Source organism: Apiospora phragmitis (assembly GCF_038363925.1).
Source record: "Apiospora phragmitis strain CBS 135458 chromosome Unknown utg000011l:1.0-3236445.0:1.0-3240683.0, whole genome shotgun sequence".
NCBI lineage: Eukaryota > Fungi > Ascomycota > Sordariomycetes > Amphisphaeriales > Apiosporaceae > Apiospora > Apiospora phragmitis.
In genome coordinates, this window is record NW_027117411.1 from 1,603,635 (window position 1) to 1,629,894 (window position 26,260).

Here is a 26,260-nt window from a genome sequence, read left to right on the forward strand (position 1 = left end):
GCAATGATAACGACAGCGGTGGGGGTCTTTCTACAACCAGCATCTACTGCACTGTAATTCTTACTCAGGTACGGAGTATTCAATGCTCATTGATATTAATTCACAGTCATTACAGACAGCAACCTCAAGTCGCGGTGAGACGGGGTGAGCCTCAAGAAAAGAAATAAGAAGAAGAAAAACAAAGTCGGTCAAGAGATGTATGTCATCATCACTATCTGCCATTCACCGTTCAGTTCAGCTCCCGCCCTTTCCATGTGACTGATTGGCATGAGAAGGATGCAAGTCAAGCTCAACACCACCATTCCCACCACCTCGATCGAGTATGGGTATGTGGTGGGGTGACATCGCATCTGACCAATCCCGCGCAGCCCATGCATATAGAATCCTGTCACATTCATATCCCACCCCAGATAGAAGAAGTCAGTCATTTAGGTTGCGTACCGTGCCGACACTCGCCTCTCCAGATCTCTGACCGCGAAACGTGCGTTGTGCTTCTCGGGCATAGTTAAGTATATCTCGACTGCTTTAACCGAATAGAATTGCGACTCAGTCAGTACATGTAGGATGTGGTGATAATTGGGGGAAAAACAAAACAAGAACTGGTGGCGGCGACTTACATGTGCTTATATCATTCATTAGTAGCTTAGATAATTTGTTGATGGGAGTGAACACCCAAAACCACACCGCTCGCAATCTTGCTTCGACTTACATCTGCATTACATATATGTACACCAGCGCCCGTGTAACGTGCATCATGCGCATGACCCCCCCCCCATGGAATCATCGTCAACGTTAGGTCTGTACTGATTTCTGCACTGACATCGAACCACCGCCCACACCTGTACCCGGCGCGAATACGGAAGCAGGCAGAAGTAAGCAATCGCGCCGTTGGGTGGAAAGAACGACGATTTCCGATTGGGGGTATCCCGTAGCTGCAGTAAGACGCCTGTCTGCATCGCGTGTGCGTGTGTCGCTAGACCTGAAAGAAAGGAGACGGCCGGCCGCAGCCCAATCAGCTGGCCGTGGGCGTATCAGCCCTCTCCTCCTAGCTCTCTCTCAAGTCGATTCCTTATCAAAGACGTCCAATAGATAGGGAGGTTATGTATCACCTGTTCATCGCTCACCCCTGTTTTGCAGGCGGCGGGCGGAGTAATTAGTCCTCGCCGAGTTTCTTGAACACAGATCTGGGGTCCATGGTATATTAACAAGGTGATGAATGGGTTGGCATCAGCGAGATCCGAGCTTTCTGTCCCGCCCAGTCCCGTGTTACCCCGCGTCGTTGCGTGCTTTTGTCCAAGACACCCCTGTAAGGTTACACCATCACCGTCCCTCTGTAGACTCAACGCCTTTCGAAGAATCTCACGAACCAACCCCTAAACTGCCCGATGGGCTCGGTGAGACAAGTCTTTTGGGAGGCGCTTACCTCGTTCCAAAGAAAGCAATCCGAATTTTGCGCTGCCGGTTGCCCCTCGCGTAACCTGATCCCACTACGTAATGGCCCTAGCGAGTCACCGGTCTAGACTGGTGGGGGTTAGTCTTCGAGTACGGAGTAGTTCACATCGAGTTATCACAGATACAATATCAAATCGATGAAATTCAAAGCATACGTTCGAAAACATGGTTTATTGGCATCTCAGGGTAAACTGGATTGTATGCAATGTTGGCCCCATAAACGCACCTTATTACTCGGCTTCGACTGTGAACATACTCAAGCGCCGATCTTGATTCCATTATGTTCCCACCACATTGGCCGAACCATCTTTTGTCGGACCCCATATCATGGGATACTATACCCACTTGAGTGGATAGCTACAGTGACATCCAACATCTCGACTACGGCGCAACACATCGACATGGCTTGTTCGTAGGGACATCTCTACGTCTTGGTCGCTAAATCTGGCGCGATATGCCGTGGCTGCCTACACCGCAGAGTCTCGAGATGAAACCGCTGTCGAACCTGACATACTTATATACATGTAGGTCACCAAGCTCAGGGGTCGCAAACCGCATCCGGCGCACTCACTGCATACTGCGATGATACCATTTGTTGAGATTTGGAGGAATACGTAGCAACCCAGCATCGTCTATTGGCGTTCCGTAACTCGCAGTTGCAGTACTTCTTTTGTGGAACAACGCGATGCTAAAACCATGCGGCTGTGCAGAACACTGCTGCAGTTCAGTACGAGTTACGATCTAGGCAATGTCGCCCACCCAACTTGGAGGAGATGAGCATCATGGAATAGGAAGGGCCATCGGATAGGAGAAAGAGTGAAAAGAGCATCTCATGAAAACGCGAGTGAATATGGTTTCTCGACTCCATGCGCGCAGTGATGTGGTTTCTGGGACAAATACATACGAGGGCCTAAGGCCCCTATACGAGGATTTGCGTTTGCATTTCAAGTGTCACAAAAGGTAGAAAAAACACAGAACACGAGTAAGCGGAGCGCACATCAATTAACTATAAACAACGTACATATACATATATACCTAACATACAGTAAACATAACGCATAACCCCCCAACCTAACGCAACACACATATACAAACGCCACATACCCCATGATATACATTAACGATTAAATCATCACTCATCGATGGCTTGGGCCATATAGCGTCTAATGCCGATTTGCCTATTCTACCTTGGAGATCTTTGAAAATGAACCGCCAAGTTTACACCAGTTTTACGTGACTATCTACGATTTCTTCTCCCTCCTTTTCTTTACGCCAAAATAACAGGAACCAACGAAAATGTATAGGTTTCGACGAAGTATGGCTTCAAGCCATTGAAAAAGAGACAAACGATCTTACGAGGACATGACCAAAGCAAGCAGAGCCATGCGACAGTATAGACCATATCTCATCTGCAAACAATCAGTTAGCATGCTTTACTACGACAGGGGTAATGTTGGGGGGCAAACTCACCTGTCGGAAATAAGCGGCCCTCTGGTCGAAATCGACCTCCTCCGCCACTTCCTCGTTTCTGGGCAGCGGGTGCATGACCACCATGCTGCTCTTGGCATGCTTCAGTGTTCCGTTGTCGATGCGGTACGAGTTCTTGACGTGCTCGTATTCCTCGACGTTGGGGAATCTCTCCTTCTGTACTCGGGTGCAGTACAGGACATCGCTGCGTGCCAGGATCTCCGGCGTCAGGTCCTCGGACTCGCAGAGCAGTTGGCCTGAGGCCACTAGCTGCTCGCGCACCTTAGGCGGCAAGGCTAGTGACTTGGGAGCAACCAGCTGGACCTGGACCTGGTAGTGCTGGAGAAGATACACCAGGGAGTGGACGGGGCGGCCGTACAGCAGGTCACCAACGAATGTGATCGTCAGACCTTGCACAGTTCCGAGTTCTTCACGGATGGTGAAAAGGTCCAGGAAGGCCTGAGTGGGGTGCTCCTTGCTGCCGTTCCCACCGTTGATCACAGGGACAGGGCTGTACTTCCTGGCCACGTCCACACAGCTCTCCTCGGGGTGACGCAGAACAATGGCATCCGTGTAACAGGCCATAGTTCGGATAGTGTCCTGGAGCGTCTCTCCCTTCTTGACCGACGACTGCTGGGTGGCAATAGGGATGACCCTTCCACCAAGACGCTGCATAGCAGCATCAAAAGAAGCAGAAGTGCGCGTCGAGGGCTCATAGAACAGGGTTGTAAGAACCCGGCCTCGAAGCACATCTAACACACCCTCACGCTGGACACCCAGGCGCATCTCTTGGGCTACAGTGAATAGCAGATGAAGATCAGAGCGCGAGTACTGAGTTACAGAGAGAACATGACCGTTCTTGAAGGACGATGACTGTCTCAGTAGCGCCTTCAGGGAGTTGAACGAAGGCTGTGGCATTGAGAGGGGCACGCCAAAGTCCTCGCCCAGACTAGTGCCCTTGCGAGCACCGTCTGTCAGCGATTCGAGGGGCTGTTGCCTTGAGAATGGTCTCGGGGAGTTGAGAACAGAGTCACGTCTCAGGCGCTGAGTCTCACCGGACAAAGCCAAGGGGTGCGACGCAGGCTTCACTGCAGGCGACATGGGCGGCGGCGGCATGCTACCATGCGTCGACATATCCTTACCCAGTGGCACGATTGGCAACATATCACCATCAAGACAGACTGTCTCGTCGTTGAATGTCACCCGCTGGACAGCGCCACGCATGGTACGACCTGCAAATGGTGACCAAGACGTGGACGATGTGGGCACAGTGTAAGGACGGTCAATCTCCACTTCGACCACGGTGCCCACTTGCTCATGGAGCTCGAAAATTTGCTTCGGGTTGTCATACAAGCGAGTCTTAATATCATCGACCGTAAGCCTGCCCTCGGTCACCGAGGTCAGGAGGAGTGGAAGAGCATCGGCGATACCAAATGAAGGATCAACAGACGCGTCCTTGCCTCGAGCCAACTGATACGGAATGCTGCCAACGGAGAAAACGTCAATGGTACTCAAGTGGTCCCACAGAGCTTTCTGGTCCTCGGCGGTAGGGAGACCGGAGCAGTCGGGGCAGTCCTTTTGAGACAGGTAGAGCGAGAAGATTGAAACGTCGCAAGTGACGTTCAGACCCTTTGCCTTGCTCAGAGCGATAATGCGGATGTCCTCCTTGGTTGTCACACTGGTGACGTGGATACGTCTACTATGCAGGCTGGCGAGCAGCAAGATCGAGGCAAGATCCGTAGTCTTCGCATCTGTCAGGATGGGCTTATGGATGGGCCAAGAGTCGAAGTGAGCAGTGACTGCGGCAACCTTGCTGATGTTGTCGGACAGGTGGTTGAAGGGGATAAAGAGCGATCCAACTTCGGCTGCGACGTGGCTGATTTGATCGGCGTTCTCTGAAGTGGCGCTGACAGAGTAGTTGAAGTCGCAGTAGACACCACCCTTGCTGTTGTGCTGGGCAAACTTCAATGTCTTCGCATCGGTGATAGAGCCTTCAACACCCATGGGCATCACACGGATCATAGTGAAACCCGAGGCAATAGAAGCCTTAGTAACGGCCTGCAGATCATGCTGACCCTGGGAGACAATGCCAGGAACAAAAGCGGCAATGTTGATAAGACCAGGCAGGACGATCGTGCGGTGGCTAGTCTGGTAATCACGGGTGCCAACATCGAGCTCAAAGTGTCGAGCAAGAGCCTCAACGAGAATCTTGGCATTCTTGACGTTGGTGACGAGAGGAACCTGGTAGTCAACCGCCATTCGTCGGGTTTGGTAACCCTTGCTCATGTAGTTGGCCGGTCTGCGGTACTTGTTGTTCGATGGCAGGTTGATGTAGAGATCAATCATGTTCTTGGCCAGATGCTGGGTCAAGGAGAATTCGTGTCTCTGGTCATCTTCCTCGTTGCCAAGTACCTCGAGATACTGGACAGGGATGTCGTGCTCCTGAAGGAAATCGGCAGTACCTGCAGTGGCGTACAACTTGTAGCCCAAACGCTGCAGCTTGGCAATCGCAGGGAGCATCTCCTTCTTGTCCTTGTAAGAACCGATAGAGAGGAGGATGTTCTTCCTCGGGATTTTGAAGCCAGTCGACATCAGTGCCTTCAGATAAGCTTCGTACTTGTCCATACCGAAAGATGCAACCTCTCCGGTAGACGCCATCTCGACACCCAGCACGGGATCAGCGCCCGAGAGACGAGAGAAGCTGAACTGCGGCACCTTGACTCCGACACAGTCTGGAGCGATGGTGGTTGGCGGGTACTCGACGTAAGGCAAGCCCATGATTGCTTTGGTGGCCATCTCGATAAGGTCGACGCCCATGACCTTGGATACGAAGGGGAACGAACGAGAAGCACGAACGTTACATTCAATTACCTTGATATCGTTATCCTTCGCAATGAACTGAATGTTGAACGGACCAGTAACGTTGAGAGCAGCGCCGATTTTACGTGTGGCTTCCTCAATACGCTCAATGGTGGTTCGCTCAAGATCCTGAGGCGGCAGAATCAGCGTGGCATCACCCGAGTGAACACCTGCGTTCTCGACGTGTTCCGAGATGAAGTGACCGGTGACCTTTCCATCTCTGGCAACGGCATCCATCTCGATCTCCTTGGCATTTTCAATGTACTTTGTGATCACGACCGGGTGGTCGCGGGAGACATCAGCGGCTTGCTGCAGGTAGGACTCCAAATCGGCCTCGGAGTAGACAGTGTTCATTGCCGCGCCTGACAAGACGTAAGACGGACGAACCAGCACAGGATAAGTGACCTTTGTGCAGAAAGACTTGGCTTCTTCGAAGCTGGTCAACTCCTTCCAGGTTGGTTGATCGACCCCTATCCGGTCCAGCATACGGGAGAACTTGTATCGGTTCTCGGCTGTGTCGATCATTTCTGGGGATGTTCCAAGTACCTTGACGCCTGATCGGAGTAGTGGGAGCGCAATGTTGTTGGGTGTTTGGCCGCCCATTGCTCCCAGAACTCCAGCAGCGGACTCCATCTGATAAATATCGAGAACCGTCTCGACGTTGATGTTCTCAAAGTACAGCCTATCGGCCTCATCATAATCGGTGGAAACCTATTCTCGTCGTCAGTATTATTATTCTGTGCAATAAAGTATGTCTTAGGAGGGGATGTGAGCAACTCTGTAAGTTGCCGCACCTCTGTCGCTCCCAAGACATGGTTAAATAGGAAGGGATGGATCTCGAAAGTCACTTACTGTTTCTGGGTTGTAGTTGACCATGATTGTCTTGAAGCCCGAGTCGCGCAGTGTGCGGATGGCACGCACAGAGCACCAATCAAACTCGACCGACGAGCCAATGCGGTAAACACCGGAACCGAGCACCATAACACCGTGGTCCTCGAAGTTAATGTCATGCTCAGAGGCGTTGTAGGTCAAGTACAGGTAGTTGGTGAAGGCCGGGAACTCCGCCGCCACGGTATCGATCTGCTTGACGAACGGCGTGATGCCAGCCTCGAGACGTAGGCGGCGGACAGCAAGCTCGTTGGAATCCCAGAACTTGGCAAGTTGGCGATCGCTGAATCCGAGTCGCTTGGCCTGGAGCAGGAGATCTGGTCGGCCGCCTACATCCGCGGTGGCAAGTTTGGACATCTCCTTGGCGAAGTCGGTGAGACCCATGAGCTTGTTCAGGAACCACTTATCAATCTTGGTGAGCTCCCAGATCCTATCGACCGTGTAGCCAGTGTGCATGGCATTGGCGATGGCGAAAAGACGTTGGTCGGGGGGGTCTGCAGCTCGTCGTCAATAGACATGAGAGCCTTCGTCTCTCCGAAGCCCAAGTTGTGGAAGTCGATAGCTCTGATGGCCTTCTGAATGGCCTCTTCGAAGCTCCTGCCAATGCTCATAACTTCACCGACACTCTTCATGGACGATCCAAGCTGGGTGGACACCCTGGTGAATTTCTTGAGATCCCATCTGGGCATCTTCACCACGACATAATCCAGAGAAGGTTCGAAGCAAGCGCACGTAACCTTGGTAACACTGTTCTTGATCTCCTTCAGGGGAATACCGAGACCAAGCTTGGCCGCGATGAAAGCCAGAGGATATCCGGTAGCCTTGGACGCAAGAGCCGAAGATCGAGACAATCTGGCGTTGACCTCGATGATGCAGTATTCCTTCGAGTCAGGATTCAGAGCGTACTGAATGTTGCATTCTCCGACAACACCGAGGTGGCGAATAACGTTGACGGCTGTGGTACGGAGCATGTTGTAGTCTTCGTCAGAGAGTGTCTGGGAGGGAGCGACAACAATGGAATCGCCCGTATGGATACCGAGAGGATCGAAGTTCTCCATGTTACAGACAGTAATGCAGTTGTCTTGGCAATCACGGACAACTTCGTATTCGATCTCCTTCCATCCTTTCATACTTCGTTCGATAAGCACCTGAGGACTGGCGGCAAAAGCCTTGTTGCAGAGATCAGGAGCTCAGGTTCGTTGTTAGCGAAACCACTTCCCAGACCACCGAGTGCGTAAGCAGCTCGGACAATGACCGGGAAACCAATGTCCTTGACGACACGCATCGCTTCGTCAACGCTGCTGGCCGAAGCCGACTTGGCGCACTTCTCGCCAATGGACTCCATGCTGCGGGCAAAGAGCTCTCTGTCCTCCGTGGTGATGATGGTATCTATGGGAGTTCCGAGAACCTTGACGCCCAGCGCCTCGAACTCGTCCTTGAGCTGAATACCAACTTGCAGCGCTGTCTGACCGCCGAAGGTAACGTAGATAGCGTCAGGTCGCTCATACTGAATGACCTTTCGGACAAAATCTGGCGTCACAGGCAGGAAATAAACCTTGTCGGCCAAGCCCTTCGACGTTTGAATTGTCGCAATATTGGGGTTGATCAGGACTGTGTAGATGTTCTCCTCCTTGAGCGCCTTGATAGCCTGACTGCCGGAATAATCGAACTCTCCGGCCTGACCAATGCTCAGACCTCCACTTCCAAGAACCAGGATCTTCTTGACGCTGACTTTGGGGTGAAGCGCCTCATTCTCCGAGATAGTACCTCCGGGGAACTTGACCGGAGCACTGAGGAGGCTCTGGTCCTTGGCGCAGTCGAGGATGGTGTTGATGAATACGTCAAAGAGGAACTCGGTGTCCCGGGGACCAGGAGTGCTCTCGGGGTGGAATTGGACACTGAAGTAAGGCTTGCTGACGTGCATGATACCTTCGTTGGTACCATCGTTGGCGTTGACGAAAAGCTCCTGCCAGTCGGAGGACAATGACTTGGCATCGACCTCATAACCGTGGTTCTGAGAAGTGATGTGACATTTTCCAGTCACCATACTGGTACAGGGGATGTTGTGTCCACGGTTACCGAACTTCATCTTCTTCGTCGTGGCTCCAGTTGCGCGTGCGAGCAGCTGATGTCCGAGACAGATTCCGAAAACGGGCGTTCGGTTGATCTCCATGGTCGCAGAGATGTTCTTGATTGTCTGCTCCAAGACGGCAGGATCGCCCGGACCGTTGGAGATGAAGAGACCGTCATATTGCTTTCCAGCCTCGGTGGAGAAGTCATAGTCCCAGGGGCACACCATAACCTCGACTCCACGCTTCAGGAAACACCTGAGCTGGTTGAATTTCATTCCCACGTCGAGGCATAGTACCTTCAAATTCCGGCCTGAAGGGTGTTTCAGGGCTTTCTCGGGCTTGGGCGAGTACAGCTTCGCGGTTTTGATAGAAACTAAGCAGGAGTGAGTCAAGATCTCTGAAATCTCGTCAGCGGGGCGACTTACCCTCAGCGACAAGGTTCTTCTCGTTGGGGTTCACCCATTCGACCTCCTCGAAGTGTGACGCCCAGCCCTCTTGGCTAATACCCCTAGGGCTCTTGGTCATGCCTGGCTTCTCCAACAGCAAGCGACCAAGTGTGCTTCCATTTTCTCTTAGCTTCTTTGTCAGAGCTCGGGTATCAACACCGTAAATGGCGGGGACACCCTGCTCCTTAAGCCATGTGCCGAGCGAGGAGGTGGCGAGATAGTGCGAGTACTGTTCGCCGGAGTAGGAGGCTACGATCATACCAGCGACGTGGATCTGGCTGGATTCGAAGTATTCGGGGAGGTCGCCGAGAAGCTCGTCGATCTGTTCTCGTGAGGGGACGCCGTAGTTGCCGACCTCAGGAAAGGTGATTACAAGGATCTGGCCACGGTAGGAGGGGTCGGTGATGGACTCGGGGTAGCCCACCATACCGGTCTGGAAGACAAGTTCTCCGGCGATGCTCTTCTTGGCGCCGAAGCTGTAGCCCTGGTAGACGGAGCCATCTTTGAGCTCGAGGCACATGAGCCCCTCATCATTGTCACCCACGACCCGCGCAGTGGCGGGTTGGTGGTATACTGCAGCCATTGTTTATGCCGTTTGAACCCCGCGGTTGGATTTAATTGGTGGGCAAAAAAAGACAAGACACAGGCAGGAAAGAGGGAATGGCCCACGTGAGACAGGGCGTAGTAGTGGGAATCACTGACGCCGGTGCACCTCAGCAGCGCTCGAGGGAGGGGTGAGCTTCCTAGGAGCCGTAAGTGCGCTTGTAGTTCCCGAAATATCAGATTTTCATAACGCCGTTGTGTTGCGTTTTCGTATCTCCAAGGCACAAAGGCTTTCTGGAGAGAATAAAATAACAAGAAAAAAAAGAGGAGGGAAAAAATTGTTTGGTCAGGGTTTGGTATATCTACCTACGACCGTAGCTTGTGAACGACCTCCAGAACTTTTTTTTTCTTCGCACCTCCCCGCAACGGCAGCCAAGTGGGGTGATAGCCCAAATCTACAACCATGGGACCAATGAAACACTGCACGACGACGACCAGCGACTCATGAGGCAGAAGCTAGACGACAGCCAGGCAGGGTCTTTCAGGTGGGATGGAGGGAATTGCCCAACCACAAGTCGAGGACTAAACCCTTGCGTAGCCGGTTCTGGACTGGCAGCACCCATCTTGCCATTTCCTGCAGGTGCTGGGTGCATCTCTAGGCGTGAACAGGTAGGCGGTGACGCACACTTGTTGGTTGGTATGGCGGGAGCGCCAAGATGTAACCCAAGCTCTAGGCCGCAGCCATGCAACCCATAACCTACATCAGCGCTGTCAGGGCGAAGTCTAAACTCAGATGCAGCCTCAAATCTTCTAGAGCTGACTTTCATGCTGTCCATCATTCTAGTCCGTCAGCCTTTGAAATGAGGCTCTCGCCGAACAGTACTGCAGCATCAATGCGGTTGTTGCACGCTCCAGAGTCCCCGATAACCGGAGATGACGTATTGCGGAGCACGAAAAAATAGTCCGCCGTTTTATTATTGCATGTGCACTATCGAGGCATGATTGAAAGGGCTGACCCAGTTGATCCATAAGTCGAAAGAAGCTTAAATACAGGGCATCACTGCTCAAACTCACTTCAATTGAAAGGTCAATGTTACCTATTGTTTGTAGGTGCTTAAACGCATATCAATTATAGTAGCTATATGGATGTATCAAGCAGGTAACTTAGGTATGTAGGTAGCCAGTTCTCCGCCAAGTATACCGTCGTCGCCGCCGCCAGCTGGGTTCGGAAACCAAGATCGCATAATCGCATAACTTAATGTACTTGTTCTGGATCTATCCTCCCATAATATAAGGTAAATGACATTGCATTATACCAAGGCTTGCCAACAAAGTGGTAGTGTAGTAGTACGGACTTCCAACTAAAGTGTCACTTCCTCAAGTCACCCCCTATTTACCTTAGGTACCCAACCCCATCTACCCGTGCAGCTCCGATATAGGCTCCATAGCTTTCGCCCGGCCGCCAAAGCCCGCGAGCTCCCCCTGCGGCACGCTGCCCTCATCATTCCCTGCGCTGACACCAGCGACACCAGCGATGCTGCTGTGCTGCGGCGACACCCAGAAAGGCGAGCGGCGCGCCTGCTGGAAGCCGCCGCCCCGGTAACTCGACGTATCCGAGACGACGCTCGACCCGCGGCTGTCGCGCATAGTACTACCACTGTTGTGGTGCTCGGAAGGCGGAAGAGTAGGAGAGTTACTTCTATCGAGATAGCCCTTTTGCCCACCATCACCACCTGCGGCAAGGACGGCTGGGTCAGGAGACGACGACGAAATAGTGGTCGACTCGTCAGCCGCCAGTTCCGGCTTGAACCATTCATCCCCACGATTTCCGGAGCCGACGGCGTCCCTGGACATCGATGCCGCCGGGGCTGTCGCCGGGTCGGGGCGGCTGTTCCAGTAGGGAGAAGCGGAAGGAGGAGGAGGAGGCCCACTTGCTGATGTTGCAGGGCCATCGGTGGTGAGTGGCGCTTTGGCGGCGGGCCCGGCCTCGGCCCCGGCGGCTCCTCCGGATGTCCTGTGGTGTCGGTGTCGCAAGGTTGCAGCAAGGAAGAAGAGGGCGCTGCTGAGTAGTACGACGAGAATCACGCCGACGGCTATACCGGCTTTCGCGCCCGCAGACAGGCCTTGTTGGTCCGACGTTGACTCTTTGGCAGACAGCGGAACATCCGTCACGAAAGCAGCAGAACTAGTAGGCGCGCTCGCCACGAGGGTAGAGCCAATACGGGTGGTAGTAGGCACGCTTATAGCGATGGTAGTCGAACTGGGCGTGACGGTACTGGAGCCGCCTGCCCGCGGAGAGGACATCTTCGCGAACGAGGGGGAGGGTGCATGGTTCGTGGCGAACAAGACGGTCTGCCCCAGCGCCGTGGGCAGCGTGGCCACGGCCTCGATGGTGGGCTTCTGGCGGAACAGGCCCTGGTAGTCCGGGTCGGAGCAGGAGCATGGCGAGGGGACCCCTGTCATCTCCGTCTTGTCCTTGTCGCCGGGGCAGCCCGCCCACAGCTCGTCGGGCTCGGAGCTGTCGTCCGAGTCCTGGCACCGTACCAGGCCGACAATCTGCTGGTCGGCGAACTTGCCCTTGTGGGGACAGGCAGCAGCGCCGCTCCCGAAGCCCGGGTCCGTACATCCTGCTATGTAGGTCGTACCCCCACTGTTGCCTACGGTAGAGTGAGTTCCATGTATGGACAAGGATGACAACTTAACTCTGTTTCTTCCTCTGGCTGGAAGGAGGTTGTAAGGATCACCTTACCATCGGGGTGGAAACAGACAGAGTCCTCCAGACAAACATCGCCTTTGAGGCAACATGTATAAGCGGCGTTTGCCGCGTTTCCACATGGAATGAATCTGTCTGCCGCCTTTCGGTTTGTGGCAAAATAGTATGTGCCGTTGGAGATGAAGAGGTCAAGGTCACTCATGGCTGGTATCGAGACGGGATACACATATGTCGGTTCTTCAAAATACCCTGCTTGGGGTGGAGAGTGAAGGATATTGGAAACCGTATGACAGACAGATGAGCACCGCAAAGTCACCTAGACACAAGTTTCTACTCCTTACAAACGGGACCGAAAAACACGAGGTCTCGTAGCCGTTGGTTTGCTCCTGCATGACATCTTGGGGGCCGAACCAACCCTTACATCGTTGTATTTTGCCCTGGGGTCGGAAAGGGACAAGATCTTGCCCTGCAGGGACGATCATAGTGCCTGCAATCTGCACTGGGATGTCCAGTCAAGGCAGTCGGGATCCTTATGTCACACCGCATTCTGTTCCGGATTCTTGAGAGAACCCGATTGCTCCACGTCTGGGTGCCTATCATATCACCGTTGACATCCGCCCATTGCAAACCGGCTAGCCGGTTGTGAGTAAGTGGAGAGAGGGCCGCCAAGGATAGTGCAAGGGATCAGTGAGGCAAGGCACTGTCGGAGTAGTTGGGAAATCCCTTCAGATCAGTACTGCTTCAACATGAGTAATTGGTATATACAAATTATCACAGTGTAATATCCAAGAAGAGTGTCTGATTTGATATTTTTTTATTGACTTTCACATCATTGTTGGTATCTATTCTATCTGAGGGTATGATAGTTTAGTACATGGTTGATATAGAACCAAGCACGAGATATATTGGCAAAGGGTTATGTTTACCCTCGACATTATGCCATATAAAAAGGGAATCGCAAGGTATTTTGGGAAGAGGAAGGTAGAGGGTGAGGCGCTTCAGATTAGACACAAATCTGGTCCAATCTGCAAATCGTGGTATCATAAAAAAATTGCTGAGCATATAAAACGCATTAAGGCGTAAAAGCAATCTGGGATAGTCGTCGGTTCAATTCGTTTAACTCATCAAAGCGTTGTTGTTGTCAGTCTTGGTGGTGGGAGAATCACCCTCCTTCTCACTGACACGTGGCTTGCCAGGCTCGTCGTCCGAGCTGAAGCCATTGTCGCGCGCCCATGAGCGAACCTCGTCATGAGACAATTTAGGCAGCTGCTTAGCAGCGTGCACGTAGCTCATGTTCTCTTCGTAACCCTTGGCGAAGATAATGTCGATTTCTTCCAGGGTACGACCAGCGGTCTCAGGATACAAGAAGTAGAGGATGGGAATGAAGATAGCGTTCAGGACAGCGAAGAAGAGATATGTGCCCCAACCAATCGAACCAATGAGAACCGGAGTAATCATGACGATGAAGAAGTTCCACAGCCAGTTGGAAGTGGTTGAGAGGGCGTTGGCCTTCGCACGAGTCTTGAGAGGGTTGATCTCGGCGGGGTACAACCAAGGAAGGGGCAGCCAAGTAGCACCGAAGAAGGCAATGTAAGTGAAGAGACCAACACCAGCACCCTTAGCGGCTTCTGTCGTATCGGGAATCAAAGCTCCGAAGACCAGAACCATGGAGAGACACTGCCCAATAGAACCAATGAAGAAGAGCTTGCGGCGGCCCAGGCGTTCAACAACAAACCAAGAAGTGGTAGCAAATGCGGCATAGACAACCATGTTGACACCACCCAGCAGTAATGCCAAGTTGTGAGTAGTTCCGATGGATCGTTGGAACAGAATAGGGAAGTAGTAGATGACAGCATTGCATCCAGACAACTGTTGCATCATCTGGGAGCCGGCACCAAGAAGAAGGCGGCGAAGATGCTGGGTGCGGCCGTTAGTGGTAAGCTCCCGCATAGGCGTAACACCGCCCTTATGGCCAGTTGCGCGAATAGCATCCACGAACACGCCGAGCTCCCTCTGGACCTCTTCGTCATCCCGATGCTTGCCTTGGAGGGCAGCTATCACAGTAGTAGCATCGGCCGTCCGATCCTTGGTCAGGAGCCAGCGGGGTGATTCCGGAAGACGCAGCATCAGGACGAGGACGACCATGGCGAAAGCGCATTGGAACGCAATGGGGAAGCGCCAGACAAAAGCATGAGGCCCGTAAGTGCATCCGTAATCGATCCAGTAGGCGATCAAAGTACCAATAGCAACGTTACCGCCTTCAATGCAGATAAGCTTGCCTCGGTTGTGGGGAGGGCAACACTCGGCTTGGTACGTAGGCACTGTTGCTGTGTTGATTCCGTTACCAATCTATAGTCATGTTAGTATATCTTGAATATCGATGGCTCTAATACAAGAGTGGTCGAGACTTACGCCTGTGATACATCTGCCAATAATGAACTGTGCTGTTGCGCCGTAGTTGGGGCCAACACTAGAAATCTGAACAATAACGCCGATAATCATGATGAAGCCGCCAATGAAGATGGACTTGCGACGACCGAGCTGGTCGCCACAGGCAAGCATGAAGCAGGCACCAAGGAAGCATCCGACAGCGTAGATAGCGGTAACGAAACCTTCCCAGGTCGTGTCATCACGAACCTCGGGGAACGCGTCCATGAAAGATTCGTCGGCGATAATGCCAGCCATGACACCTTGGTCATAGCCGAACAGGAGGAAGTCGGTGGTTGCGACGACAGTGATCATTTTTTGGAGGGTTGCGCCTGAGGTGCCCCAGTAGGTTGGGACACCGGCATCGTTGTCTTTAGCACCAGTGCGAATCATTGTTTCGGTGGTGTCGGTGTTCGATGGTGGCCGAGATTGATGGAGAGAAGTCTGGGGGTTCCCCAGGTCCGTATATATATAGCCATGCTCGATAAACGGCCATCCTCGTCATAAGGGTCCTCAGAATAGAGTATTGGATACATACGGATGGCCAAGATAAGAAATTTCAAGACAACGTCATAGTGGTCCACAGATGTAGGTTGGACGTGGAGTTGGTCGGAGGTGTTGAGAAGTTAGGAATCGAGTCATATTCTCCACTTTCAGGCCCCATCGTGGAGTTATGATGGAGTCGAGCGCGGAGTTGCCAAGCCCCAGGATTCTCTTTGATGCCGACGTACCGCCGGGTGTAGTGTGCCTCAGAAGCCCCACAACTACCCATAATTGCCCCGGAGACCGGACGATACTGGATAACGACAAACCGCGGAGTAGCTGTGTGAGGAGGAGTGACCAGATCTTGTCGAGGCCCCTTTCATGGTCCCTTGGTGTGGGATCGCAGAAGACCCTGGATGCTGACGGCGCCATCGAGTTTGATGCCATCCAAAACCTGCTCGAATTGTAGTTCACTTGAACCTGTCAAGATTGTATGTATCAGACAGGCAAATAGTCTTCGTGCGCTTTTGCCGAAATAAGCTTATCCTCCCTCCCAAGACGCTTCAGCGGCTTGGATCCATGCTTGCTGAGAAGTTTCGCGGATTCCCCTTTTTGGCATCCAGACGAACGCGACAAAGAGCGGCAATTCGGCAGATCGCAATCCCCGGACTCACAAAGGGTGGTAGCAACACCCATACCAGTCCACATGCTCCCAATTGTTATTTGTCAAGAGTATTCAACACCCTAGGCCTCTCCGTGAGACTAAGGAAGAGTGTGTGAGGGCGCCTCTCCATCATCGTACAAACTGGTGAAAATAAAAGGGTCTCCAGTATGCGGTCAACATGCCATTCCCACAAGGACAAGAGAAAGGCCCTGCTTGGCGTAAGGAAGAGAGGTATTGGCCTGCCAGCCAGTCAGCTTGGCAGCTTGGGCTGCTTCCTGGAAGAAACGTAGCCCACTGTTTCAGCCCACAAATCCTTTGACCTTTCGGCGATCAGCACGCAGCAATCCCTTGCAATCACAGGTGAAATTGTCCAAAGACTGGTACGGCGCGTGTGTTTTCGTGATATGATGTCAATGGTGGTAAAGGTGGTAAAGGTTTTCCTGTTGGTGTCGGAACCAACGACATCCCGGCCCACATACGAGCTGATTGTGTGATTCCTGATCGACCGTCTTGGGTTTAGGCTGGTTCTCCGATGGTGCATAGGCCTCCAAAACCAGGAGCTAAAAGGAGACAGGCGGGTGGAATCGGCGCGCGTCGCCAAATTGGGTTTTTGGAGTGGCCAAAAATGCGATTCAGAATTCTCCAGTGTTCTGGTCGCGAAATGTCAAGTTGGCATTATTACAGTCGCCACGGGGGTTGCTTGGAGCTGAAGTTGGGGGAGCTGGTGTCAAGTGCTCGGCGGATCTCCGAGCCTTGGGTGCTAGGACCATTCTCCTCAATCTTTTCCCCCCTCCATTTTGCACCGTGGGGGTTACCAATGCATTTACTGGAGCTGAGCGTACTTTTGCGTTTTCCGTCCGCACAGGTGATGTGTATGGAAGGCCTCCAAAAAATCATGTGATCTCTCCAATCAACGCCGAAATATGTATGTCATTCTATGTTTGTATGCAGGCAACCAAAGATTTGGTTTTGAGGCCCATCTAGCAGTTCGTGACAGCCTCGTCACCGTACATATCGCAGACTATGTAACATGAGGTTAGCTGATTGCAGGTGATACTGGGCTAGGACAAAATCACCAGGTACATGACGTCATTCCGCAGAGCCTCACGATTGGAGTTGGGCCGTGATAGTGTTGAATCATCGTCATGTTCATAAAATAGATTCGCAAAATCCCGATGTTCACATTATTAGGCGAACAACGCGCAGTTGGGATTCTTTCGGCATCGCGACAGTTTGCGACAATCTGAACCAGAAAACATACTGGCGTGTTTATGTTTTCTCTGCCTCGGCTTTCTCATTGTCAGCCAAGCGTTTCTGGCCGCATCGCGCAGCTCACTGCCCAGCTCGTACGTCGTACAATGGCTACATCACGGGAACCGGCGCCGTGGCGTGATTTGTTTGTGGAAAACGCCGAAAATATGAAGCCACCCGAGTTCGTGCTCAGCACCATCAGGCGCGTTCCAGCATCGTCTGCCAGCTTTGGCATCAACGACGGCCACGGGTTCTGCCTTACCCCGCGAGCCCGTACGTGCATCTATCGTGGCATGTGGGCCTCGATCCCAGTCAATCCCAAGAATGACGCCGAGCTCAATCCGGATATATATGAGGCCGACATGCTTACTTTCACCACCGACGTGCGCATGGATAAGATGCCCGAACTGTGGGAAGCTGATGCAGTAGCGCCGGGAGCGGCAGCCATAGAGGGCAATGGCGCCTGGACCGGTTCCGGCGGTGGTGGGCCGGTCGAAGCCGTATTCTGGGCCAAGGAGCCGATGGTGCAATGGCGGATTCGCGGCAAGGCCATTGTCGTGGGGCCTGACATTGAGAAGTCCGACGATGGGAGGGCCGCCCAGAAAGCACTTATGTCTCGGATGAGGAAAAAGGAAGGTGCCAGTGACGATCACTGGAGCTTTGCCAAAGAAGTCACCGCCCATTTCGGCAACCTCAGCCCAGGGATGCGAGGTTCATTCAGAAACCCACCGCCTGGGACCCCGGTTGATTCACCGGTTGACGACGGTCTTGGCTTGGGTCAGAAGGTCACCGACTTACAGGACGATATTGCTCGCAAGAATTTCAGGGTTGTGGTCATCATACCATACGAAGTCGACCGTACGGATCTCTCCAACCCGGAAAGGGGCAGACGTTGGATCTACAGACTTACTGCCGACCAGAAGACTGAACCAGAAACTGTTGGAGGAAACTGGGAGAAAGTTGAGCTGTGGCCTTGAAAGCAACTCAACGAATGGGTGGGTGGATGCTCGCTTCGAAGTCTTCCGTAGCAAGGGGAAGTTTTACTGTTGCGGATCGATAAAATGCGAGATCATGCAGGCACAAAGAATAGCTCGAATGTACGCCAGAAACACAAGTAACCCATGTGTCGGTTCCCCTTGCAACGCCTATCCTGAAACGTATTCTATACTATTAAACAAGCATGAAGAGAGTTATTGGCAATAATGAAGACGATCGTGACCAGAACACTTGTATCAGACTATCGAAGTGGTACCCAACGGTAGGCGGTCGGCCATACTGAGAAGAATAACGAAAAGCAAGCATCGGCACTAATGCCGGTGTAGAAGCCGGCCCATTACTGAATTGCCTGCATAGTCATCCACCGGTGTGTGATACGATCTGCCGATAACATGTTGCACACCGCCAGAAGAACTGGATCCGGGCTCTCGATTGCGCGTATCGTACTCCATATCCGTATCGCACTCAAGCTGGAGCTCTATCATATTAGGTATATTAAAGGCGGCTTTGGCGGTTCGACTTGAAGGCTAAGTAGGTATGGCCGTCCTCATTCTCTACTGAACCACCTTATCTGCGCCAAGTGCGCCAAGTCCCCGAGTTCCAAGTGCAACTACTATATCGGGGTAGATTTTGCAGATCTTCCCGACTGGATTCGCGTACGAGGTCTCGTCTTCCCGTCGTTGTGTTCCTAACAAAGTTTGTTTTGACTGAATCCATACAAGCAGAGTACGTCAATATTTAAGTAAGCAAACCGCCGGCGGATTTTTACCAACGGGATTATGGAGGGGTGAAACACGGGGCTGACGCGGCCACCGCCATGTACCGTCGGTCCGCAGGGGAAACGGATGCACGCCCCTGGGACTTTCCATGTTCGACAACTGGACTCGGCAGCCGCAGCCGGGGCATCGCAAGATGTCCCAAATCCAACTGCACTGGCGGCATTGGCGGAGTTGAAGCTGGGATGCTGTTCAATGCATGTTTGCTGCCATCGTCTGAGGCTGACGACATGTCGGTTCTCGGCTTTCTAACGCCGCAGATGAGCGAAGTTCGCAAATCCAGAGCGAAAGTCGCACTGCTCAGAAGTGAATCACCCATATGAGTATGCCGAAGCATGCAAAGTGACGCCAAGCAAATACCACACAAAAGTTCCTGGCATGCTTTTTTTATTTGAAAAGCGCGTTAAGTAGCACAACATTGGCAGACCTGGGCGGTGGGCACAGAACAAAAACACCATAATAACAAAGCCAAGCTGCGAATACCACATGAATGAATTGACACTCATCATATACCAGTCAATCTGGGTGTGTCACGGTATATAGCGTCCTTTACAGCATTCCAGCCGCCTATGGCCTAAGGACGCAAGGGCTCAAACCCTTTTCGCCAAGAATGAGCTGGGCGCTCATATCAGCTTTCCTGGCATGTGATTTTGTCGCACCATACAGCCCATCCCGGCTGCATATGTAGTACACGGCATTCGTGGATCATGGTATCGGCCCGCGATGGTCTTGGCGACTGCGGGATATCGGACCTTGCCAGCTTGCAGATATGCGATTCACGATTCTGTGTAAATGGTTGTTGTCCTATGTAACTGAACTGTCTAGGCCAACATAAGTCTGGACTACTCCTGAACACGTCACGAGAGCTACATTACCCGTACTGATCTGGTCATAAAATAGCTGGGAAACCGCATTACTTGCAGATGATTGACCGGTAATCTTACGTATGAACGTCTTACAACATCCGGATTCCTATTGCCCATCTACTTAGGTATGTAGCTAGACAGGTCCCTTGCTTGACCCGTTGTGGGACTGATTTGGCGTAGGTATTACATTATGCTGTACAGATCTTATATCCCCTTAACTATTAATTATAGTAATAAAAGTGGGAACAGCGTTTAAATTAATTTAAAAAATTAGATCTTATTAAATGCTTATAGTTTATATTAAAATAAGCGTAGGATATGTATAAATATTTGTTATAAAAAGTATTATAATTTTAAATTAAGTTTTAATATATTATATTAATTAAAAAAATTATTAACGTAGTTTATTATAAAATAAACTATATTATTAAAAGGCTTGATTTTATATTTAATTTTCTTATTAAACATTCGTATATAATAACTCTATTAATATTACATCGATTTTATTTTAAAAATATTTAATAGCTTTAATAATTTAAATAATATATAAAAGCTAAAATTTAATTAATTAAAAACGCGTTTTTATTATATATAACGTTTTATATAAAACGTTATATAATTAAATTAATAGCCGAACTTTATAACGTAAAATTTAATATTTATAATATAAATTAAAATTAATTATTAAAAAGTGATTTATAAATATATAATTAATTTAAATACGTAAGGGATATATTACGATCGGCGGGTTAGTCCCTCGCGGGGTAACACTTAAGGCGTAGGATTAAATAAAAATAACCGTTTAGTTATTTCCGAAGCTTTTATTTTATAACGTAGTAGTTAGTTTAAACGTATTATAATAAGATACTTTTTAAAATAATTAATATATAAAATATAGTTAATTTTTTTTACCGCGTTATATAGCGGCGAGCGCGTTAATAAACATTAAGTTAAGCGCTGTATTAGTTATAAACTAAAATTTAACACTTAAATAAATCGTTAATATAATTATTAAAGAGTTTTTTATAAAAATTCGAAAGTTATTTTTAGCTGGTTTAAATTAATTATAAATATTAAAACTAAATACGATATTATTAATAAAAAATATATAAAATTTTAACGAGATTAATTTTATAATAAACGTAATTAAGTTAATACTTATTATAACGCGCGTTAATTAATATAAGAAAATTAATTTAATTTAGCTCATAATTAAAAATAATTAAATATATTAATTAATAAAACTAATATATCTCGCTGTTATTAATTATTTAAAGTTAATATTAATTTTTTTAAATTAAACGCGCGAATATAATTTATAAAGCGATTAAATAATTAAATTAACTCTTAATAATTAAACTAATAGTAAAATAAACTTTAATTAAACTAAGTACTTTAATAAGTATATTAAATTATAAAAAAGGCTTATTATCGTTTTTTAATCTTTAACGGTTACGAGAGCTATATTTTAATTATTAAATACAGTATTTTATTTAAGTTTAAAGCGTATATATTTAAAATAAATTAAGTTATTTATTAAAGCCTCGATTAATTATATTATAAAGTTAAAACTCTTATTTATTTTTAAAGCTACGTATTTTATTATCTTTATAAAAAATAATATAAAATTTAAATTTAGTGTATTTAGTTTAATATTTTATTATTTAAACGAGGTAATTAAAAAACTAAATATAAATTTTTAAATACTTATATTTAACTTATTATACTCGAGACTAACTAACATTTATAACCTTTAAACGTTATTTAATTTTTAATAAATGATTAAAAATTTCATGTTTAATAAATATAAAGTTTTTATTTATAAAAGAAGCTCTTTAATATAAATTTTAAATATTATAAATTAAATAATAAAGTGTATAAATATAATAATATATTTAATAACCTTTATACGCGTAAAGTGTATATTTTATAAGTTATTAATTTATTGTTTTAAACGTTAAAAAGTTAAGAAATCGCGGTTTTAATTTAAAAAAGCCGTTATCATTTAAGAATTTTAAGAGTTATTAAACGAGAAGTTAAAAGAGAAGCGTTTAATAACCGGTGAAAGCGAAAAAAAGGTTTATTAAAACGAAGGGCGACCGGTAAAAGGCGCTATAATATTTACGGCGAAATAAGTTATAATACGTAAATATAAAAAAAGGATATAAAATCGAGTAATAAATTAAATAACGAGTAGTTTTAATTAAGTTAAATAAAAGTATAAAAAAATAAAAATATTAAGCTTTTTAATAATAAAGCTTATTTAGTAGTAAATTATATTATATTTATAGCTATTATTTTTAAGTAAAGGATTTAAATACCTTATATCACCTCTATAAAGATTTATTTACCCTGTCATTTTATCTACCGGTTATAACAAACGCTATCTAGGTTTTAAAAAAAACCTAGTAAGACGTACTAGGGTTTATATTAATAATACGAGAGAGTATTTAAACGTGCGATAAGAGTAACGCTTTTATCGATATAATATATAATAGCCGGGTCGTAACGTGGTAATAAGGGGTTAAGTAAAAGTATTTATATAATAAGGTCGTTAAAGTTGTTTACTTTATTAATAGGTTAAGATTAATACTTAAATTAATTATTAAAGTAGAGAGTGTTTATATAAAATATATAAGGAATCGTTTATTATTACATATTTAATCTTTACTTTATTAATTCCTTCGTTACTTAGTTTTAATTAACCGTAATTAATATTATTTAATTAAGTATTATTAAACTACGCCTCGTTATTACGTAGCTTATTTTTAATTATTTATATTATTTTATTTATTTTTACTTATTTAAAACTAAGTAGCCTTATCGTGCTATCTTTATAATATTAATTATCGTAGTATTATAACGGTGTTATAAGTTTTCTTATTATTAACGAGTTCGTTAATACTAGCCGGTGGGGTAAGTTCTAATACTAGTTTTCGTAAGCGCCTTAAGATATCGTATCGCCGTGCCGAAGGTGGGTCTAGTTATATAATTAAGTTAAGTCGTAATACTATTCTCCCTCTTTTATTTATTTTATTTTTAAAATAATTAATTATTATAAATGTTCCGTAGTTTTCTTTATTATATTATAATTTTATAAGTTTCTTTTTTCTTTTACTTGTTATTATAATATAACGTACTTTATAAGCGAGCTACGTATTTTTAATTAAATTTTTTATAATTAATTTTATATTAACTATTCTTTTTTAATAAGTATAAAATTAGAAAATAAAGAAAAAAAAGTTTAATTTAAAGCTTTAATCGCTTTAAAATAATTCGAAATTAAGTATACGAAAAACTATAACGATATATTATATTTTAAAATTAACGTTACGTAGCCGATAACGCGGAATTTAATTACGATTTAAAATCTCTATAAACTTTTAAAAACTTTCTAATTTTAAAAAGGAATTAATTATTCGATATATTATTAATCTAAATACGCGATCGTTTTTTCACCGGTTAAATAATATAAAAGATATAACGAATCGATTATTTAATTTACGCGACGCGAGACGCGTCGGCGTTAACTAGGCTTTTAATTTCGTATAACGATAATTAGACCTCCGGACGCGTTTTAACCGAAGAATCGATTATTAAAAAATCTTTTACGAAAATTCTAACGCGTATCGCGCGTAATTTATTCTCGTATAAAATATAACTAATAAATATAAAATATAAAAGGAGGATATATTTAATTTCAACGAGACCGGGTTTTTTATAAATTAAATCTCGTTTAAAATAATCGTAACTACTTTTAATTAACGCGGAAAATCTAAAGTAATATAATAAAAGAATTAAGAATAATGTATAATTATTTAAAACGTCGGATTAAACGATTACGTTATCCCTTCGTATATAATTTTTACCGGGAAAACGTACCTCTTTTTTTTAATATAGAAATAGCTTATTATTAAAGTATAAAGTAATCGTAATAATTAAAAATAATTAAATTATAAATAAAAAAAGCGAGAACTAAATTTAATATTTTAATTAATATATTAAGTCTTATATAAAAGGTCGTTATTACTTTTTAGTTTTAAACGGCTACGAAAGCTACTACTCGATAGCTTTTAAGCTTTATTATAAAGAGAACTTAATTATTATATTTTATATATTTTTTTATTTATCGTATAAGTTTTAACTTTTTAATATCGGCTATTTTCGTATATTAAAAAAGGCGTACGAGAAAGAAATTAAAGGTTTTATACGGGCGTATATTACTTATATTTTTAAAGAAGACTTCCTACTAGCGTTTTTAAAAGCGTTCTAAGCGATTTCTATCGTTTCGAATATATAAAGAGGCTTTTAAAAAATAAGACTTGTTTTATATAATCCGGAATATATTATTTTATAGTTAGATATAAAGCTATATATTTTAATATTTCCGGGCATATTTTTTAGCTTATTTATTCCTTAAGAATTAAAAACTTTAAATAATTCGATTAAAGCTTAATTTTAAACTAAATAAGTTTAAAACCGTATTATATAATATTAAAATAACTTTATAATATTTATTTTAATTAGTTTTAATTAAATTATAAAGGTTATAACGTAAATTACATACCGAGTTACTCTTTTAAAAGGTAAAAACGCGACACTTCGAAAAGTAAATAAGATGTTTAGCCGGCGCCGCCGTACGAAAAAAACGGCTATAAAATAGAAGTACGCGTACTTATTAAAATAATATAAAAACCTTTAAAAATAATAATAATTAATATATTTAATTAATTATAAACGTTATAATTAAATAAATTTATAACTTATAAAGCTTAATAATAAAAAGTGCGCAGCTAGTTTATATACATAGCTCGCTTATAAGGTACGTTATATTTATTATAACATTAAGTCGAGTTAAAAAGTCGCGGTCTAAGCTTAAAGGTTTTACCGCTCGTCGTTATAATCTCATTACTTCTTTCGAGGACTTTAGTTTTAAGGTTAAACCGTATTCTCGTTATTTTTCTAAAAAGTAAAAATATATAATAATAAAAAGTATTAAGAAATATGAAAAATATATTCGTTCGTTGTTTTCTTATAATAATACCGGGGTCTCTCTTTATTCGTTATAACGTATTTAAGAGGAGTATTATTATTTAAAACGTAAAAAAGCTATTATTAAAAAACGTTTTTTCGAGCTTTAAAAACGTTATTAAAAAAAGATAATCGAGGCCGTTACTCGCTTAATTCGTTTTCGAAAATAAAAGGAAATAGCTCGCACTTAAGGTATAAAGCTATTATAACGTAGTCTTTGTTCTTTAAACGAATTAAAGGAATAAGAACGCTAAAAATCGGAGGCCGTTCTCGCTATTTAAGCTTAGAAGGGTTTCGGCGTTATTAATTAAAACGTAACGGACTTTTCTTTTAAACCGGTTTCGAAGGTTATTACTTAAATACCTATAATTTTTCCGCGGCGTTCGCTAAGTATCCGTTAAATTTTTAGTTATTATTTTTTAATAAGTAATTTTTTTATTAAACGAGCTATTAAAAGCTTCGTTTAGTTTTTCTTTTATCGGTAATTTTCTCGACCTCGTATTCGTATTAATTTGTTTTAACTTTTAATTATATATCGATCGGGGTATTTTTAACCGCTAGTTTAAATAATAAAATATAAAATATAAGGTATATTTATATTATTTTAAGTAATAATGATTAATAATTAGTTTTTAAAATATTTTTTATAATTTTAAATAATCCGATTTTTTTAAAATCTAATTTTTCGCCTAGTCGTTTATTACGACCTAGCCTAATCACGCGGCCTAGACCTATAAAACGTCGGCACGGAACTACGATGCCCGACCAGGCTACGACACCACCAGTATCGACCGAACCGCCAGCTATACTAACGCGAACTTACCCTTACTCCGCGGCCGACGGCCTAGTACGACGCCTTTCCGGCAGACCATGGGACGAACGCATACCCATAAAGGCTAAGGACGGACGTCACGAGACCACGGCGTCCCGAGTGAGCCCGCTGGAGTGGATTACCGTGATCCAAGGAATGGATCACCGTGAGCTAATAACGGATCACTATGAGCTAATAGGTAATCTAGGGAGATTAGTAAAGGAGGGATTAGATATATAATTACGAACGTTTCTTTTTATATTTTATATAAATACTCTTTATTTTAATAATTAATTTAAGTATTTATTTTAATTTATAAATAAGGTATATATTTTAATAATTTTTATAAATATTTTAAATTATATTTTTAAGTTTACGATTTAAATTATAATTATTATTTATTATATTAATAAGTATAAAAACTTATTATACGCTTAAATATTATTTCGTTTAAATTAATATAAACTTAATATATTTTATTTAATTTTTTTAAAAACTTAGTTCGTTATATTTTA

General features: G+C 45.5%; 4 protein-coding genes across 4 annotated transcripts; 1 reads left to right on the top strand and 3 right to left on the bottom strand.

The window, feature by feature from the left end:
• Positions 1-2,804: 2,804 nt before the first annotated feature.
• Positions 2,805-9,767, bottom strand: PG994_013267 (protein pyrABCN; the record flags this gene model as incomplete). Its single annotated transcript, XM_066864676.1, has 6 exons — positions 2,805-2,861; positions 2,923-6,489; positions 6,631-7,096; positions 7,183-7,855; positions 7,894-9,111; positions 9,164-9,767. 6 exons carry the CDS (start codon positions 9,765-9,767, stop codon positions 2,805-2,807), a joined length of 6,585 nt encoding a protein of 2,194 aa, XP_066709637.1.
• A 1,376-nt stretch (positions 9,768-11,143) lies between these two features.
• Positions 11,144-12,642, bottom strand: PG994_013268 (uncharacterized protein; the record flags this gene model as incomplete). Its single annotated transcript, XM_066864677.1, has 2 exons — positions 11,144-12,384; positions 12,477-12,642. The coding sequence occupies 2 exons, from the start codon at positions 12,640-12,642 to the stop codon at positions 11,144-11,146; spliced, it is 1,407 nt and encodes a 468-aa protein (XP_066709638.1).
• A 914-nt stretch (positions 12,643-13,556) lies between these two features.
• Positions 13,557-15,260, bottom strand: PG994_013269 (uncharacterized protein; the record flags this gene model as incomplete). The annotated part of the gene is made up of 2 exons (XM_066864678.1): positions 13,557-14,789; positions 14,853-15,260. 2 exons carry the CDS (start codon positions 15,258-15,260, stop codon positions 13,557-13,559), a joined length of 1,641 nt encoding a protein of 546 aa, XP_066709639.1.
• A 2,112-nt stretch (positions 15,261-17,372) lies between these two features.
• On the top strand, positions 17,373-18,242 carry PG994_013270 (uncharacterized protein; the record flags this gene model as incomplete). Its single annotated transcript, XM_066864679.1, has 1 exon — positions 17,373-18,242. The coding sequence occupies one exon, from the start codon at positions 17,373-17,375 to the stop codon at positions 18,240-18,242; it is 870 nt and encodes a 289-aa protein (XP_066709640.1).
• Between the last annotated feature and the right edge of the window lie 8,018 nt (positions 18,243-26,260).